The sequence below is a fragment of the Gymnoscopelus microlampas genome (assembly GCF_963454915.1).
Source record: "Gymnoscopelus microlampas genome assembly, chromosome: 4".
NCBI lineage: Eukaryota > Metazoa > Chordata > Actinopteri > Myctophiformes > Myctophidae > Gymnoscopelus > Gymnoscopelus microlampas.
In genome coordinates this window covers 57578339-57599155 of record NC_139941.1, presented here as the reverse complement: position 1 = coordinate 57599155, position 20817 = coordinate 57578339, and the positions used below count along the sequence as shown (strand labels likewise).

The following is a 20817-nucleotide window of genomic DNA, read 5'->3' as shown; positions in this document are numbered from 1 at the left end:
TTAAGGCTAAAAGGATAACACAGTCCTGGGGACTTGTTTCCATAGTGGTCCTATGTATTCAATTCATCAACATAGCATAAAAAATCGTCCTCACGGCAAAAATATTCAACGTAAACGCACATTTTTTTTTTCAAGACGTAGCAATACTCACACGGAGACATACGGAATGTGAACTACGGCCCTCTGAGTGACAGGAGTTCCAATAGAGCATAGCAGTGGCGGCCATTTTCTGGTTCCACCCCAAAATAGTAAATGCATTTTTCCCATTGACATTTCCAAAAATATTTATATCAATTATTTTAAGCCTAGAATCAAGCCATCCAGGGTCCTGGTGAATCATGACCATAAAACGTTTGATTCTGTGATTATTATTTTTTAAACGTCAAAACAAAGGGTTTATTAAACATAGTATATCATATAATTAAATATAACATTTAAAAAAATCACAGAAATAAATGTTTTATGGTCATGGGATGGCTTGATTCTAGGCTTAAATGAATTGATATTAATATTTTTGGAAATGTCAATGGGAAAAATACATTGACTATTTTGGAGTGGAACCAGAAAATGGCCGCCACTGCTATGCCCTATAGGCTCTGCATTAGTTTCAATGTAACATATTAAGCTTTTTATTGGCTACGCGACTCTCATACTTACGTCGGACCGCCGATCCGACTGATATGCCCATATATCTGTAAGTCTGTGTCCCTGGTATGCCCATATACAGTGGTTTCCAGGTGGTTTCATCTCCTGAGGTACCCAGAGGTCCCTCTGGAGCTGGAGGTACCCATGGCAGAGGGGTGTGGTTTTGCCTTTAAGGGCGTACTTTAGGCTTCTGGACCAGCTGGAGACCACTGTGTGGAGGTCCTTGTCCTTTTTATGCCCATATATGGGGATCTCTGTATCTGTCAGTCCTTGTCCCTTTTATGCCCATATATGGAGATCCTTGGATACGTCAGTCCTTGTCCTTTTTATACCCATATATGGAGATCCCTGACGTCATCAGTATATGTATATCAGGCATATTGAGATAGAAAATAATACATTTTTGGGGGAACAACTCCTTTAAGCCGATTTTACCATAGGATATGTTGACAAAAACACAATAAAATGTTTGTGTTTTCAGACCTGTGTCCCGATGAGAAGGAGGCCATCTCTCAGTGAGAACAACAACAACAACAACCACGGAACAACGATCGCCACGCTGCTTATCCTCCAACTACTCTGTCCACACTGTCCACACACCTTAACCCCGCTAGCTGCACTGTCATTATCACTGTCCACACACCTTAACCCCGCTAGCTGCACTGTCATTATCACTGTCCACACACCTTAACCCCGCTAGCTGCACTGTCATTATCACTGTCCACACACCTTAACCCCGCTAGCTGCGTTATTACCGTCCACACGCCTTAACCCCGCTAGCTGCGTTATTACTGTCCACACACCTTAACCCTGCTAGCTGCGTGGTCTTGATCACTGTCCACACGCCGTGCACCCCGCTAGCTGCACTATTATTATCTTTTAGTCGGCTTTAACACAATCCACCATAATGCTTTAAACTCTAGTCCGACTACAGTACCAGGCCATATAATTCTTGCGTCACGTACAGCATATATACAGTATGTTACCCTGTAAAAGATTTATACTTATAGTTGCACGCTGGCGGTGTTGCGCGCACGTAAATAGCAGATATACAAGCTCACAACGCGCCACGTTCGTGGCGTGTTGTGAGCTTGCAGATCTGCCATTCACTGAGCAACGACACACCGGCAAGGCAACTAACTGACGCCGTCTGTCGGGAGGTTGTTTTCCTGTCGACTTATTGGACCTGGACTGCAGTCACCAGGTTGGACCGTGTGTTGAACGTCCTAGTGAAGGATTCTGATGGATTGTTAATGGATTATGATGGATTTGTAATAATAATAAAAAGATGTGCCACCTTTTTTGAACACTTAATATGCTATTGCTTTTAATAAAGAGAATGAAATGCAATGAACCCACTTTGTTTCTTAATGTTTGTGTTTTAATGTTTGTTTCTTATAATGTTGTAAGACCTTTCCAAGAAGAGTGATATGAAATTATACAACAGGTAGTTCCGACCAAGCAATCTGATTAGTTGAAATGGGCTCTCTAACCCGTGCTCAAATGAGCATGACTGTGACGGCACACCCGGTCGTTCTCAAATGAACAAATCAAAATATAGAAATCAGTCTCGGCAGAGCAGAGCCGGCTAAGGCTAAGTGGCTAGGCTAGCAGTTTGCATGGGAATAAGTTTGCAGACGTAGCAGCTGAATCTGGCATTAAGACAAATTAGAATTTGAGTATCTCTTAATTACAATGGGCCTCATGCAGCAATAAGTTCCTAATGTTTCCTCTTACATTTCTTCCTAAGTGAATTCCTAAGAGAAGTTGAGTCAGATTCATGAAACGTTCTTAAAAGGCAGAATTGTTCGTAACTATGTTCTTGATGATGATGAATCCTAATCCTCGTAACTTGAAGGGGTGTGCCAGTTCATCCTAATTACCATAGGGAGCCGCCCCACCAATCCCCATATAAGGCATGACTGCATGGCTCTGCCTGCAGTCACACCTGTGTGTGATTGCTGCACACAGAAATCACAGGAAATCACACACAGAAATAAAATTGAGAGAATGAAGTAAAGAATACCTAAACTATGGTGGAACACCAGACTCCAAACATAAAAATAAATACATTAATTAATACTGTAGTTATGTGGAGATACTTCTGAAGTGAACAGCAAATTATTTTATTTAATTAATGAATGTATTTTATTATTTCTCTCACATTAAACAACATATCACCACTAGACATCAATGTACATTTGCTGAAATTAGCTGTTAAAAATGTTATCCATATTTCATGTTCAGGAGTAGAGTTAGTAGTGGATATAAAACAATATATTACTGAAAGCTGGTGGGTGGATATGGAGGGTCTTTAAGGTAGCAGCTGCTTGGTATGTAATGGGGTGGAAATAGGGGTGTGGTGGGTGATATGGTGGTGCAAGGAGGGGTGTAGGGGGCTATGTGGGGGGTATGGGGATGGGTATGACGGGTGGGTATAGGGGGGCTTTCAGGTAGGAAGGGGACTGGAAAATGGGGGTGTGGCGAATGTCGGGATATGGGGGTGGGGGTATGGGGGGTGATGAGGGTGGGTTGGGTGGGGGGTTATGGGGTAGGTATGGGGCTTGGGCTTCAACTCAACCGGGTCCGTTTGGGTTAGATTGTAATTTCAGACCCGTCTCAAACATTTTCATGTCAAGGACCCCCAAATTGACATGCACTTGGCTGCAGACCCCCACCTGAAAATATTTTCTGCCAGGGAAAATGTTTCAAGATTTATCGAAATGTCTCGAAAATAGCCGATCTACAAGCTCAAAATGGCCAGTAATGGGATGTGTTGTGAGCTTGTAGATCGGCTATTTTCAAACAAAGTATGAAATAGGGTTAAAGTGATTAAACTGTTCTTCGTTTGCTGTGGACCCCGTGAAACTCCCTGAAGGACCCCTGGGGGTCCCCAGACCACACTTTGAGAACCACTGCTCTAAAGATGATAAAAAATATTATTGTAATTTAAATCCTATATTATACAACTGTAGAATTGAAGACACTTCGAGAATTAATTATTTTTGCACAAATATGTCACACTTAACTCAAAGGCCAGCCTAAGCGTGCTCATCAGTGTGTATAGATTCTGTTCTTACCTAAGAACAGATCACAGCTAAGAAAACATTGGAGAATATCAAAATCTTATTAAAAACTTCTTAAGTGGGTTTAAAAAGAAATTTCCTCTCAAGTACCGTTGCTGAATGAGGCCCATTCAGATTAAGCTAAAAGTTAGAGTAGTTCACCCCCAAAAACGTATTATCTATCAATTACACACCTCATGAAGCATTGAATTCATGGAGATTTTGTTTTTGTCGCATTCCTAAGCCAATAATTTGATTACCGGAGGAAAGATGCTAATGTATTCGGTTGGAGACTCAAAAGGGACTCTTTGAGTCTCCTATTGGAGAGACCGCCGGTCATCAAATTATTGGCTCAGGAATGTGGCAAAAAGAAAATAAATCTCCATGAATTCAATGCTTCATGGGGTGTGTAATTGATAGAAGTTATTTTTGTGGTGAACTACTCTTTTAAGTTTTGTTTCTCTATGTGTTCATTTTGGGAAAAGTTGTCTATAGCGCACAGCCAGTGCAATGTTGGGTCTGGACTGGCTGAGTAAACAAGGTCAGACCCCATCATGTATTTCCAGGATAACAGATAACACTCAGAGAAAGGTTGTTATTTTGAGAGAGAAATGCCCCACAATATATGTTTTATTTTAATGGTAACTGTTATAGTTATTGTATAATGTATAATTACAATATTACACTCAAAGGGTGTGCTTTACCTTGATTATTGCCACTTCAGTCGTGCCAATAATCCTGTTAACGCACAGCCTCTCGTGTAATATTGCTTAAGTCCGAACAACTTGAACCCCAGCATTCCCATTTTGGGGAGAGAATATTTTGAACAAAACTGCGTTGTGAGCTTGTAGATTTTCAGGAGACATTTGGTGTGGAGGGAAAAAAGAGCGGACCAAGTACAGCAGACAAGTAAACGGGTTTACAGAAGAATGCAGTAGACCCTCTGATACACCAGAGTTATATAACTATGTATTTAAACTGTCTCTGTGTGAGCGTGGTGGAAGAAGTACTCCGATATTTGACTTAAGTAAAAGTAGTGTAGTAACTGGAGCTAATAATATGCCTGACTACACCACCTCCCGCTTGTGGAGGGGGCAGGAGGAAGCCCTAAACCTTAGAATTTTCAACATGGTGTAACATGACCAACTTCCCTTAAAACAGGAACAATTTTCCAGAGGCAGTTTGTGTAAAAATAGAACATGCTTTATTAAACAACTATGTAATAACATGGATTATTAAAATATCAGGCAATAGTCAATAAGGCAAAGATGTTATCAAATAAAGTGACAGTTACTCTCCTAATAAGGAAGGGCGGGTCGTCCCGTACACACGGTACTACCAGGGTACTAATGGGTTAAGAGGGGGACAGGCCTGGCACCAAACTCATGCAATATAAAACAAAGTAATCAGTACAAAAACATTCAGTGTCAACATACACACCAATACAAACTAAAGGTCCCACAGTGCAGTCCCAAGAGAGGAATGGAAGGCGTGTGTAACAGGGCGGACCCGGCCTTGAACACGTTTACACTGTAACATAAGGAGAAGAGAGAACCAATTAAAACATGTCACTATGAATGCAAATCTAAAATCAATGCCTAACTACTATACCTCAAATGAATGAACTCAAATAAACAAATCAAAATCAAAATAGTGGAAAACAGTGGCTAGACTGACTGGTCCCTCTAAGGAAACAAAACAAAACACATTAGTTGCCAGCCCTAGTATTTCAACATAATGCAAACACTGTATTCAAATCATTAAAATGAACAAACAGCATAAACCAACTTTGCTTTGCAGTGAATGCACACACAAACTCCTGCAGCACAATGCAGGGACAAGGGCGGGGGACAACTCCAGCACCACAGCTACAAGAAGAAGACAGTGATGTTACAAAACTAAAATATACATTAAAGTACACAAAGAGGCAATGAATAGAATGTATACAGTTGTACCAGTATCTCCCGGTGTCTAGACACAGCACAGCAGTTCAACTGGAGGAAACATCATTTGTAGACTGAAATAAAAGAAATACATTTGAATACAATCTAATAAAACACAACAATGTTGATACAAAGTAAAGTGGTAGCATCCATGTGCTCAAACCGTAGGCTAACAAACAAAGCAGTAGCATGTGCTCAAACAAACAATAGGCTAGCAGTAGTAGCATTAGCTGCAACAAACAAAAGGTTAGCTTTACAAATGGTTATGATGTGCTACACAAAGTTGAGCTTTGGCCTACCATGTGTTCTCCTTCACCCTTCATGAGAGGGGAAACACCATCCTCTGCAGCAGAGTCAAATGGCTCTCTAATTGGAGGAACTAGACTTTTATACTTCCTGGTCATGTGACTAGATCAGGTGCACTATACGTCCTGGTCATGTGACTAGGTCAGGTGCAGTGGGTGCAACATTCACCTATATTCCCACATATGTTTTATAATATAATAATGCATATCTGCAAAGTATAACAAGTAAATAAAGTTTTAAAATAATTATAGTGGAGTAAAAGTACAATATTTGCCTCTGAGATGTAGTGGAGTAGAAGTATAGACATCTGGAAATACTCCAGTAAAGTCAAAAGTAACACAAAAATGTACATATTATGTACAGTACTTAAATACATGTACTTAGTTACTTAACACCACTGGTCCGTGTGCGCATTGGGGGAAACGGCATCACTATGGAGACGGCAGTACACAAGGATGAATGAGATCCATGACAAACAAAGGTCTGCTTGTTCCTCACTGTGTGTGTGTGTGTGTGTGTGTGTGTGTGTGTGTGTGTGTGTGTGTGTGTGTGTGTGTGTGTGTGTGTGTGTGTGTGTGTGTGTGTGTGCGTGCGTGCGTGCGTGCGTGTGTGCGTGTGTGCGTGCGTGTGTGTCTGTGTGTGTGCCTGTGCCTGCGCCTGTGCATCTGCGTGTGCGTGTGTGTGGGTCCATGTGCGGGTCTGTGCGCGTGCGTGTGTGTGTGTGTGTGTGTGTGTGTGTGTGTGTGTGTGTGTGTGTGTGTGTGTGTGCACGCGTGCGTACGTGCGGGTGCGTGCGGGTGCGTGTTGTTGCTCATGTGACTCTGAGATGGATGGATGGAGGGGTAAAAACAGACCTTTCATTGGCTGAAAGGAACAGGACATGCAGACAGTTTAACAGTCCTGTGTGAGAGACGGCCATGTTGTTCAGTTATCCATCCCTCCATCCATCCATCCATCCATCCATCCATCCTTCCCAGAGTTTCTCAAAGTGGGTGCAGGGTCACCCCAGGGTGCTGCATAATACTTTGATAATATTTAGAATACATCAATATCACATCAGTTTAACCACTTAAGACCCTTTAGACTAGTAAAACAGACCTGAGTTAAAACTGTACTTAGTGCGTTTTTTTATCGACACCAAATCTTTGTGCCAAAATGTGAGTTTATCAAAAAAATAAAATTTTGTTTTGCAGAATGTTCCTTCCAGAATAGGGATGCTGGGGTTGAAGTGGTTAAATGTGAAAAGGATAAAGTCATTTTCAATCTGTTCTAATGGTGAAAAAGGACTTCCGCACACCAGTGTTGATTTTGACAGCAACTTTTTATTTAGTTTTAGTCATAGTCTTTTGAATAAAATTTCATTTCGTCATTTTTAGTCATTTTTGTCATCTGAAATGTTTTAGTTTTTGTCTAGTTTTAGTCGACTAAATCTACAGTTGATTTAGTTGACAAAAACATATTGTGGCGGTGCCTTGATGGTGTCATAATGGCTGATTTTACACTTGGTTGCATGCTGAAAATAGCCGATCCACAAGCTCACAACGCGTCGCAGCGCGACACGTTGTGAGCTTGTAGATCTGCTATTTTCAGAGTGCAACACCCGAGCGCAACCAAACATAAAATGACTTGTCCTTTAGTTCTACTGGATCTCTTCTCCACTAGTCCCTCACTAACATTTTAGTCTAGTTTTTATTTGTTGACGAAATTGTTTCGCAGTGGCCGGGCTAACGGTGCCGGAGATTAGCTGTTCACAGACAGACACACGGACACACAGACCACAAAACATACTGCAAAACATACTGTCGCCATGCCTTTTGGCCTGGCGTAGACAATTAGATCTAGAATTCATGGAGATGGGACTGCTGATGGAAATAGAACTACAAATAATGGAGATGGGTTTGTCTATGGAATTAGATCTACAAATCATGAGGATGGGACTGTCGATGGAATTAGACCTACTAATTATGGGTATGGACTGTCGATAGAATTAGATCTATGTGGACAGGATGGGACTGTCTATTATATTAGATCTATACATATATGTATTGGGGATAGACAGTCGTTGGAATTAGACCTACAAATCATGGAGATGGACCTGTCGATGGAATTATATCTACAAATCATGGGGATGGGGTGTCGATGGAATTAGACCTACAAATCATGGTGATGGGACTGTTGATGGAATTACACCTACAAATAATGGGGATGGGACTGGCGATGGAATTAGACCTACAAATCATGGGGATGGGACTGGCGATGGGATTGTATCTACAAATCATGGAGATGGGGCTGGCTATGGAATTAGATCTACAAATCATGGGGAGGGACTAGCGATGGAATTAGACATACAAATCATGGGGATGGGACTGGCGATGGAATTAGACCTACAAATAATGGGGATGGACTGGCGATGGAATTAGACATACAAATCATGGGGATGGGACTGGTGATGGAATTAGACCTACTAATTATGGGTATGGACTATCGATAGAATTAAATAAATCTACAAATCATGTGGACAGGATGGGACTGCCTATGGAATTAGATCTGCAAATCATGGGGATGGGACTGTCGATGGAAATAGATCTACAAATCATGGGATGAACAGTTGGTTGAATTAGACCTATACATCATGGGGACTGAATTAGACCTACAAATCATGGGGATGGGATTAGTTTTATAAAAAATGGGGATGAGGCTGGCTATGGAATTAGACCTACAAGTCATGTGGATGGGATTGGTGATGGTATTAGACCTAAAAATCATGGCGATGGGACTGGCGATGGAATTAGATCTACGAATCATGGGGATGGGATTAGGCCTACAAACAATGGGGTTGGGACTGGCAATGGAATTAGACCTACAAGTCATGGGGATGGGATTGGCGATGGTATTAGACCTACAAATCATGGGGATGGGACTAGATGGAATTGGATATACAAATCATGGGGATGGGATTAGACATACAAATCATGCGGATGGGATTGGACCTAGAAATAATGGGGATGGGACTGGTGATGGATTTAGACATACAAATCATGGGGATGGGATTGGTGATGGAATTAGACCTACAAATCATGGGGATGGGACTGGATGGAATTAGACATACAAATCATGTGGATGGGATTAGACATACAAATCATGGGGATGGGATTAGACCTACAAATAATGGGGATGGGACTGGCTATGGAATTAGACATACAAATCATGAGGATGGGATTAGACCTACAAATCATGGGGATGGGACTGTCTACTCTCTGCTGAATATGGAGTGGAGACCCACAGCCTGAGACGAGATCCTAGAGACCAAGATTTCCTGGGCTCCAAAACACTGTTGACATCCTAGGAGGTCTTGGGCAGTTCTCCCTCTCCCCTCTCCTAGAGAAACCCAACGTCCACGTCAGGAATCTTTCTGGGGTCCACTTCTCATGTCCCTCTGTCCTGTCCCATAGAGGGGAGAAGGAAACCCCCATGAGCTCCTGGGCTCCAAAACACTGTTGATAGCCCAGGAGGTATTGGGCAGTTTTCTCTCTCCCCTCTCCCAAAGTAAACCAACGTCCCTTCAGGGATCCTTGTAAAGTCCACTCACCATGTCCCTTTCCCATCTACCATAGAGGAGAGAGGGTAACTCCCCAAGAGCTCATGGGCTCCAAAACACTGTTGATAGCCCAGGAGGTCTTGGGCAGTTTCCCCTCTCCCCTCTCCCAAAGTAAACCAACATCACTTCAGGGATATTTTTAAAGTCACTCACCATGTCCCTTTGCCATTTACCATAGAGGGGAGAGGGGAACTCCCCAAGAGCTCATGGGCTGTTGATAGCCCACAAGGTCTTGGGCAGTTCCCCCTCTCCCCTCTTCCAAAGAAAAAACCAATGTCCCTTCAGGGATCGTTGTAAAGTCCACTTACTATGTCCCCTTTCCCCTCTACCATAGGGGAGAGGGGAACTCCAAGACATCTCCTGGGCACCCCATTATTCCATCCTGGAAGTCTTTCGGGACCACTGGCCTGCCTCTACCCAGCTCAGAGCACCCTATGGAGGGCACAAACGCTGACATGCTCCCCTTGGTGGTCCTGGAGCTGGGGTAACCATCTCACCCCAATGTGTCCCCTCCATAGAGGGGAGAGGACCACATAGCTAAGGACCCCCTGGGCTCTGGGTTTGCCCTCCATTCAGCAGACAGTAGACAGTCCCATCCATATGATTTCTGGATTACATTCAGTAGATGCTCCCATCGACATGCTTTGTAGATCTATTTCCATAGTCAGTCCTATCTACATGAATTGTAGATCTAATTCTATAAAGAGTCTTGTCTACATGATTTGTAGATCAAATTCCATACAGTAAAGTCTAGATGGTTTGTAGATCTAATTCCATAGACAGTCACTTCTACATGATTTGTAGATCTAATTCCATAGACAGTCACTTCTACATGATTTGTAGATCTAATTCCACAGACAGTCACTTCTACATGATTTGTAGATCTAATTCCAAAGACAGTCACTTCTACATGATTTGTAGATCTAATTCCACAGACAGTCATGGGTATATGCTTTGTAAATCTAGATCTATTTCCATAGTCAGTCCTATCTACGTGAATTGTAGATCTAATTCTATAAAGAGTCATGTCTATATGATTTATAGATTAAATTCCATACAGTAATGTCCAGATGGTTTGTAGATCTAATTCCATAGACAGTCACTTCTACATGATTTGTAGATCTAATTCCATAGACAGTCATGTCTACATGATTTGTATAACTAATCTCACAAACAGACACAACTAGATCATTTGTAGATCCAAATCCACAGACAGACAGGTAAATATGTATGATTTGTAGATCTAATTCCACAGACAGTTAAATATCCATGATTTGTAGATCTAATTCCACAGACATTCATATCTAGTTGATTGTAAATCTAATTCCATAGAGAGCCACATCAGCATGATTTGGGTTGGGTTCCGTGGCGGGGGCGGGAGGGGCGGGTTAAGTAAAGTCCCGATCCGCGCATCACTAGCTGCTAGGCTAGGGTCCAAGTGGTTAATGTAAGAAAAAAAAAATCCTATCACAAAGATTTGATGGACCTCCTTGTAGTAACTCTGAGGACCCCCTAGGGGTCCCCGACCCCCTGTTGAAGACCCCTGTATGTATGATGTAGAGACTTGAAAAATTATAATAACATTCAATAACTAGTTATAATATTGTATGTAGGCGAGTAGAGAGCAGAAACAAACACTGAAGCAGATTGATCATATATTTTATTTCAGCCTAGAGAACCCTAGAGCTCAGTATTCAGTCAACCATTCTCAATGAAACACTTTGAATGATGCTTTTCTGTACTAACTATTTCCTGTTTCCTGTTGAGACTCTCACCTCTACCGTGTTAAATCATGAAATGAACAATACGTCACTAGGCCACTAGGGGGCTCTCAAACCTGTGATTGTAAAGTTTACATGTCAAAGTAGTATAGATTCATATTGGAGTCATGGTAGTTTACATATATACTCTTATGGTTTATATCAGTGGTACTCAAACAGTTTTATGCCAAGAAGCCCCACATTAATAAGTATTTGGCTGTTGCCTCTAAACAATTCTACTGTTGTTCAACAACAACACAGTATTATCATAATGACTACTATGTTAAAAGTCTACTTTATATTTCTTGTATATAAGGAATAACCACATTTAGCTTTTTACCCCTTTTTTCTCCCCAATTTAGTCGTTATGCCAATTCTTTCCTCCCCACACACATGTGTGTGTGTGTGTTGTCACAGCTGTTGTATCCTACTGACTCTTACTTAAGGATAAAAGTATAAATGTGTACTGCTTGGTACAACTACGCGACGCTTGCCAACAAGCACCGATCTTTGTCGGTAAGCAACGCCGTGGTGCGATGGAGGGAGGTTCACACGTGTGTTCAAAGGGGGCGGGACCAGGACGACACGTGATGGGTGGGGGGGGGGGGCTTATTGCTCCGCTGGCTCGGTGGGCGTGGCCTCTGGTTCCTCCGCTGGCTTTGCTGCCTCCCTGTCATCTGGACACAAGTCTAAAAAGAACAATAAGTGAATGTATAAAAATAAATAACAACAGTGAAAGAAAATGCTGAACTAAGCGTTGATCTATACAAGAAAAAAAAAAGTAATACAAATAATAAAGAGAATAACTACATAAGTTGCATATTGATACTTTTACATAAGTAAAACATTCTAACCTGTGCCTCCGATGTGATATTCAGGATACATCTTCATGCACTCAGCCTGTCTCTTAAACCTCTCCAGCTCAGAGGCGTCAAGCTGTCCAGTTCGTGCTGTGAGGAGCGGAGGAGAGGAAGATGAAGAGGAGGAAGAAGAAGAGGAAGAAGAGGAAGAAGAGGAAGAAGAGGAAGAAGAGGAAGAAGAAGAGGAAGAAGAGAGGAAGACTGTGACAAGCTGTTGTGACAGGAGAAGGATATGGTTGATGTCGGGCAGAAACCTCTCATCTCCTATCTTACACGGATAAAGTGGTTAAAATGACTGTGATGCTATATAACACCTTCTTTTTCTGGGGACCCCCTGGAACCCCCTCAAGGACCCATGGGGGTCCCAGACCCTACTTTGAGAACCACTGCTCTATAGAGACTAGCTTTGCCCGAAAACAGCTGATTTATTTAAATTGGTGTTAGATAATAGTAGTAATCACTATAATATAGAATATTTTCTCCCTGTCTCTCCGGCTCTTTAGTGAGCAGAAAATACATGTGCACGCCAGGATACTAATGTTATCCAATCAGGAGAGAGAGAGAGAGAGAGAGAGAGAGAGAGAGAGAGAGAGCTCTGAATACAGGATACAAGATATACAAGTGAAATTGGAAGTGACGAAACAAAACTTAAAAATGTTTCAAACAATTAGCTGATTACATCACAGTGCATTACACTGTTTACTAAAGAGCTGGAGAGACCCCTGTTACTGAACAAACCCTCTATAGCAATGATTACTATCCTATACTACTATATAGAGCTTTAACTTATTTTTTTTTAAATACATTTTTTGTTTAAATACCTTTTGTACACAATGCAGTGCAAACATGTAAGTTAATCACAATGTCTTCATGCACATTAGTGATGCACAGCGATCGGCTTAGTGTGATTAAGCTCGTAGTTTTGTGCAAACCTAGGTAGATGATGTGTGTTTATTGGGGCCGGGGGTGGGTATATAATAATAGAAACAACAATGATAATCATAATACGATAATAGAGGTGTCTCTCACTGAACAGAAACAGGTAGCGTCCCTTGGTCTCTCCGTCAGGCAGCAGCGTGGTGTCTTCAGACAGCAGACAGTCGGCACACGTCTCGTAGTATTTCCCCTCATGGTACGATGTGTGGCCGTGGACGTTGACTGTGGAAACACATTAACATGAATATGATGTTAACTGTGGACACACATTAACATGAATATGATGTTAACTGTGGACACACATTAACATGAATATGATGTTAACTGTGGAAACACATTAACATGAATATGATGTTAACTGTGGACACACATTAACATGAATATGATGTTAACTGTGGACACACATTAACATGAATATGATGTTAACTGTGGACACACATTAACATGAATATGATGTTAACTGTGGACACACATTAACATGAATATGATGTTAACTGTGGACACACATTAACATGAATATGATGTTAACTGTGGACACACATTAACATGAATATGATGTTAACTGTGGACACACATTAACATGAATATGATGTTAACTGTGGACACACATTAACATGAATATGATGTTAACTGTGGACACACATTAACATTAATATGATGTTAACTGTGGACACACATTAACATGAATATGATGTTAACTCATTAAGACCTGGAACTGTGTCATTTTTAGATTTAAGCTAAAAAGCATTATTTTACACTTTGGGCTATTCAAAAATAGCAGATATACAAGCTCATAGCGCAGTGCCGCGCTACGAGCTTGTAGATCTGCTATTTTAGAAAATGTGTGCAAATATTTGAATATATATATCTTTATAGCATGAAAAAGATACCACTGATATAGATTGTCATGTTCCTTTCAGAACTGAACTTTGTGTTTTGGCGCCCTCTAGTGGACACTAGGGTAATATTATGTATTGTTCCATTCTCAAGTGAAACTCCATGACATGCGGTCACAGAGCAGCTGCTCAGCTACAGTGTACCTTCACCCTTTCTTACGTGCTTTGAAAAGTATCATCTGTGAGTACCTTAGTTGCAATGATTACTGATGTTTATTGTGCATTTTGTAGCCTTGTGGTTATCTTGATTTCCTCAAATGCAAGTTGTGTTTGTTTGGTGTTGGGCTAATGTTGCACCCTGCTGTTTGTTTATGCTAAGCTACAGCTAGCTTACATGTACCTCTGTATGCTAGTCTCTGTTGGTTAACGTTAGCTTTATGCAAGCTCTAGAGAAGCATTCTGACATGTAAATTCATGTGTGTGTTACAGTTCATAGCAATTAATAAGGACAGTAATATTTCATTATTGTATTTCATGGTTCAATTCATGTTTTCCAATTCATATCACAGTAATGTGCAGTGCTGTATAAATAGGCTAAAAACTATGTACAGAGTCAGAGTTCTACAAGCTATTTACATTCTATTTACAGTAAAGTCATTTCATGTCATTTATGAGTAATGTAGGCTACTGTATGGTACAAACACATTGCTTGTGACCTTATTGTAATGTTTTATTTTTATTGAATGCATGTCTCATACAGTGAGCATTGTTAATCAGTGCTACCCTTTGTTATTATGTCATTTCAGTTTTACAAATTTGCCTTGTCATCCGGTTTGGAGAAGTAAAAACCCTCAAAACTTTACTCTGCCTCTGACCATCACTTCAAGACAATTGTTAGCTGTCTGTCTATTTGTGTCCACACACACACATTGAGGACAGAACAGTAAAAAGATGTCTTCACAGCGGGCACGCTGCATCAAAGGGAAAACAGGATACTAAAGCACCGCTCTGATCTGCATCATCACCTCACAACCACCCTAGAGAGACTTTCATCATGTCAGCTAACGGAGAGGCAGTCGAAAAATCCTCAACTATTACAGTTGATGTTGAAGGAAAGTCCACCACTTCCAGTGGAAGTAAAGGCTCTACTTTCAGTGTAGTAGCAGCCACGGCGCGTGCTAAAGCGGAAGGAGCCAAAGCGCGTGCTGCCTTCGTTCAGAGAGAGAACGAAATAAAACTCAAAGAGGTTTGTATAGCTGCTCAGTTATCATCACTACAGTCTGAAAGAGACGTCGCAGTAGCTGTTGCAGAGGCTGAGGTTCTGGAGGCGGCAATGGCCGCGGAAAATGGAGCGGGCAGTCAGAGGGACAAGGAAGACACAACTCAAACTGCCAGACAACGGACACAAGATTATGTCGCACGTCACTCTCAGCTGGCTCATAACACCACAGAACATCTTCAGCAGCTTCCTGGGGAGAAGAGACCCCCTCAGCTCCAACCTTACACGCCATCACTACTGCCTCTCAGTCAGCCTAATGTGGACCCCCAAACAAAAAGAGAACAAGAAGACTCTATATCTCTAAGCAGACAGAGACAACATGTCGACTACGGAGCTGCTCGTAACAGCAATGGGGTTCATGTAGTACAACAGCTGAACATGTCAACGCCCGCAGCTCACCAACAGGTCACCACGAGCAACATCTCCCCAGTTGTAAAGCAGTCCTTCCCTGATCCTCGCACCTCCCATCATACATATCACTTACCTACAGATGTGAACCAATCTAGTGGCTTCAAGCAAACTCAGAAGCATCCTTCTTCTGCTCAGGGCCCTTTCCCCGATTCACGTGCTTCCCATCAGACACCTATGGATGATAGGTCTGGTCTGAGTGACATTGCCAGGTACCTGGTACGCCGTGAGCTCGTGAACACAGGGCTCATCAAGTTCAACGATCACCCAGAAAACTATTGGGCGTGGAAGTCCTCATTCATCAACGCCACTGGAGGGTTGAACTTAACAGCAAGTGAGGAGCTCGATCTCTTATACAAATGGCTGGGGAGCCAATCTTCTGAACATGTCATGAGAATCCGTTCTGTGCATATAAACGACCCTGCCGCTGGGCTAGAAATGGCCTGGGATCGCCTTGAAGAGTGTTATGGCTCCTCTGAGGTGATTGAAAGGGCTCTCTTTGAGCGACTGGAGAAGATGCCTAAAATCAATCAAAAGGATCCGCAAAAGCTCAGGGAACTGGGAGATTTGCTCAGGGAGTTGCATTCAGCGAAAAATGATGGCTACCTGACTGGGCTTGCATGTCTGGACTCCGCCAGGGGCATCCAGCCCATCTTAGACAAATTACCCTACAACCTGCAGGAAAAATGGATGTCTCAAGGCTCACAGTATAAGGAGATGCACCATGTCCAATTTCCCCCATTTAGTTATTTCACAAACTTTGTTTGCAGTGAGGCACGCCGACGAAACGACCCAAGTTTCACCCCCTCAACAGCCTCTTCAGGTCCAAGCTGCTCATCAAAGCCAGAAGCAGTCAGTAGATCGGGAAATGTCAAAAGCTATGTCTCCAATTACAAAGCAGAGGTCGCAACCAACCACTCTGCTATTGAGTCAAACAGACTAGAGCCCATAAACAGAGAGTGCCCCATACATAAGAAGTGTCATCCTCTAAAAAAGTGTAGGGGTTTCCGGATCATGCCACATGAAGAGCGCATCACCTTCCTCAAAGAGAATGGCGTCTGCTTTAGGTGTTGTGCCTCTACCACTCACATGGCGAAAGACTGTAAAGCAGAGGTGAAATGCAGGGAATGCAACAGCGACAGACACGTTGCAGCACTGCATCCTGGACCACCACCTTGGAACGCAGAAGGCCCTACAGAGAATGGCGGGGAGAGTGATGGAGAGACAAATCCACTAACAGTCGCCACGGCATGCACCAAAGTCTGTAGCGGAGGCCAGAGCGCCAAGTCCTGTTCTAAAGTTTGCCTGGTGAAGGTCTATCCCAAGGCTCACCCAGACAAAGCAACAAAGGTTTACGTTATTCTGGATGACCAGAGCAACAGGTCAATGGCCAGGTCAGAATTCTTCGACCTTTTCAAACTCACTGGAACAGACTCTCCATACACTCTCCGCACATGTTCTGGGGTTACGGAGACATCCGGTAGAAGAGCTACAGGGTTCACTGTGGAATCCTTGGATGGAGCGGCACGGGTGATGCTCCCCACACTCATCGAGTGCAATCTCATGCCAGACGACCGGTCTGACATTCCAACCCCAAGGGCTGCACAGCATCACACTCACCTAAAACCCATAGCGCACAAAATACCACACCTGGATCCAGAGGCCCAGATACTCCTCCTCCTGGGACGTGACATCCTCCAAGTACATAAAGTCAGAGAGCAACGCAATGGTCCTCACAGCGCCCCCTACGCCCAACGATTAGACCTGGGATGGGTCGTAATAGGCGACGTTTGCACGGGTTCAGCTCACAGGCCAACTGTTGTTACCTCTTTCCACACTAATGTACAAGAAAACGGGTGTCCATCCTTCTTAACTCCATGCTCAAATCAGCTTCAAGTCAAGGAGACGTTCAGTGCCAAAGCACAAGTCAAGGACAAGACGGCCGCAACCTTCAGCTCCACAGCGGACAGACAACAGGCAGACGCCTCGTCGACCAGCATGACTTCCAGCCAGCGAAGCTACACAGCGGGCTTACCAGTCAACCCGGTCAGTAGCAACGTGGAACCAACGGTCACAACAGTCTGCAGCACGTCTGGATCACTGTCCACTCAATCAGTCACCCCTCCAAACGTGACTGACCATGTTCAGCCTCTCGGTAGCCCCTTGCCACACTCTGCGTCTGCCCTTCAAAACGACACTGAGTCATTCCTTGGACTATCGCCTACAACTCCCACACCGCTTCTCAAAAAGTCAACGTCAGTCTACAACAACCCTTTGTCTAAGACAAGCTCTCAGGATGATGCCTCGACACAGAGAATACCTGCTGGCAACACCACGCAGCCTTCTGATCATCTCTTCCACCCAACTCTCCCACCACCTGCAGACAAGAATCTCCTGCAGCTCTCCAGAAAGGTTACCGACCAGCCAGAGTATCTGTCTGCCGTTAGGACAGCATCTCCAACTCCCCCTTTAACTCCCCACTCATTACACGGTCCCTCACACCTCACTTATGAGCCCCAGGACACCCCCTTTCTCATGTCGCCTGCTACACTCCTGACACACAAGCTGTGTGCCCCCTTGCCTCCTCCAGGAACATTCGACGGCGGAGGTTTCCATCGCCAGCGGTGGAGACAGGTACATCATCTCGCCAACGTCTACTAGAACAGACTGACGCAAGAGTACCTTTCAACACTCTATCGCCCTGGTCAAAAAGCCTGTCTTGAGACAGTCCTCTTTGTGATATTTAAGAAACTGGACTACAATTAGTTCCCCTATCTTTGGGAAAGTACAGCAATGTTCCTTATGTTTTTATTTAGTTAGTGGTATTTAATAACAATACCAGGCGAGGAGTGTCATGTTCCTTTCAGAACTGAACTTTGTGTTTTGGCGCCCTCTAGTGGACACTAGGGTAATATTATGTATTGTTCCATTCTCAAGTGAAACTCCATGACATGCGGTCACAGAGCAGCTGCTCAGCTACAGTGTACCTTCACCCTTTCTTACGTGCTTTGAAAAGTATCATCTGTGAGTACCTTAGTTGCAATGATTACTGATGTTTATTGTGCATTTTGTAGCCTTGTGGTTATCTTGATTTCCTCAAATGCAAGTTGTGTTTGTTTGGTGTTGGGCTAATGTTGCACCCTGCTGTTTGTTTATGCTAAGCTACAGCTAGCTTACATGTACCTCTGTATGCTAGTCTCTGTTGGTTAACGTTAGCTTTATGCAAGCTCTAGAGAAGCATTCTGACATGTAAATTCATGTGTGTGTTACAGTTCATAGCAATTAATAAGGACAGTAATATTTCATTATTGTATTTCATGGTTCAATTCATGTTTTCCAATTCATATCACAGTAATGTGCAGTGCTGTATAAATAGGCTAAAAACTATGTACAGAGTCAGAGTTCTACAAGCTATTTACATTCTATTTACAGTAAAGTCATTTCATGTCATTTATGAGTAATGTAGGCTACTGTATGGTACAAACACATTGCTTGTGACCTTATTGTAATGTTTTATTTTTATTGAATGCATGTCTCATACAGTGAGCATTGTTAATCAGTGCTACCCTTTGTTATTATGTCATTTCAGTTTTACAAATTTGCCTTGTCATCCGGTTTGGAGAAGTAAAAACCCTCAAAACTTTACTCTGCCTCTGACCATCACTTCAAGACAATTGTTAGCTGTCTGTCTATTTGTGTCCACACACACACATTGAGGACAGAACATAGATATATACGTTTTTCAGAATACTGTTGAGATTTAGGAGACATGTAGAATCGGCTTCAGGTCTCAATGGGTTAACTGTGGACAACACTGAATTGTGGACAACACAACCACTTGCAGCCATAATGTGTAACACAGTGATGTCCAGAATCAGGATCAAACTGTATTGTCACATACTGTACAAGTAACATGGGTGAAACTCTTCATAGTGCCGGCCCATCAATACAGTTAGCCCAACCCGTATCTCTAACCCCGACACCTCTTTTGGCACACAGGTGTACTTCTATTTCAGAACAGCGCTGATACAGTTTATAGTCGGATCATTTGGTAGTTGGGTCACCTTGGGGGGGGGCTGTCATACTGAAAGCTCTACCCAGAAGATTCTAATCTAAAACATACAAGGTCAACTGGTTGCCCGGGGTCCACATGCGGCCCCCACCTTCAGTTAATGTGGCCCACAGGTTAATATCAGAATACTGATATATTATTGATTTCAGCTGGTACCATTCCAAACCTGCAAACATGACCCGCTTTAATTACTTCAGTCTATATTAGTAGCTTAATGACTAGTATTAAAATACTAGTGTCTTTTGAATTAAAATAATAATAATAATAATAATAATAATAATAATAATAATAATAATAATACTTTTCAGGATTCCAATTCAAAAATGGCAAAAAAAAAACAGGATTCCAATTCATTTGCGTTTTGAGCTTGTAGATCGGCTACTTTTGCTACTTGTGTGTGACATAGCAAGGAGAAGTGCAGCATTAATTTACGAAAAAAATACAGAGATAAGAGATGTCTGCCCGACGACAGTATATGCAATGTGGCCCTCTGGAGTGAGTGTGGAAACATCATCAAAGATGCATCACCCCTGTTCTAAAATGTATATTATATTATAATATCATATATTTATACATACATGTGGTGTGACTGGAGGTTTCAGAGATGGTCCCATTGGCCACGCCCTGCAGACACTGGTCCTCTTTGTTCTCCTGCCTCCTACAAACAAACACATTACATTATATCCTCATAATAATAATAATATGCTTCCTACACACACATTACATTATATATCCTCATAATAATAATAATATGCTTCCTACACACACATTACATTATATCCTCATAATAATAACACAAATGATGAAACACAACAAAGAGGGAGGGACCATCAGCGTAATTATTGTTAACGGCGATATAATGATAATCATATCGCAGAGGTTTTAATTTATCGTGAAATTGTCTGGCATACTGTGTGTGTGTGTGTGTGTGTGTGTGTGTGTGTGTGTGTGTGTGTGTGTGTGTGTGTGTGTGTGTGTGTGTGTGTGTGTGTGTGTGTGTGTGTGTGTGTGTGTGTGTGTGTGTGTGTCTTACAGCCGGTCAGCCCAGTAGATGGTCAGGACTCCCGGCTCAGCAGAAGCAGCCAGTTCCACCCAGGAGCTCTTCACTG

General features: G+C 42.5%; 1 protein-coding gene across 1 annotated transcript in view; it reads right to left on the bottom strand.

Moving 5' to 3' along the window:
* Nucleotides 1-11200: 11200 nt before the first annotated feature.
* LOC311043475 (saxitoxin and tetrodotoxin-binding protein 2-like) overlaps nucleotides 11201-20817 on the bottom strand; it is a 12195-nt gene continuing 2578 nt past the window's right edge. The window contains exons 2-6 of the mRNA XM_084054729.1: nucleotides 20742-20817; nucleotides 20287-20366; nucleotides 13207-13335; nucleotides 12172-12267; nucleotides 11201-12006 (exon numbers count right to left, since the gene is read on the bottom strand). The exon at nucleotides 20742-20817 is cut by the window's right edge and continues 67 nt beyond it. Of these exons, the coding sequence (XP_083910855.1) occupies nucleotides 11927-12006; nucleotides 12172-12267; nucleotides 13207-13335; nucleotides 20287-20366; nucleotides 20742-20817 (461 nt within the window). The 3' untranslated portion in view covers nucleotides 11201-11926. The remainder of the gene's footprint in view (nucleotides 12007-12171; nucleotides 12268-13206; nucleotides 13336-20286; nucleotides 20367-20741) is intronic.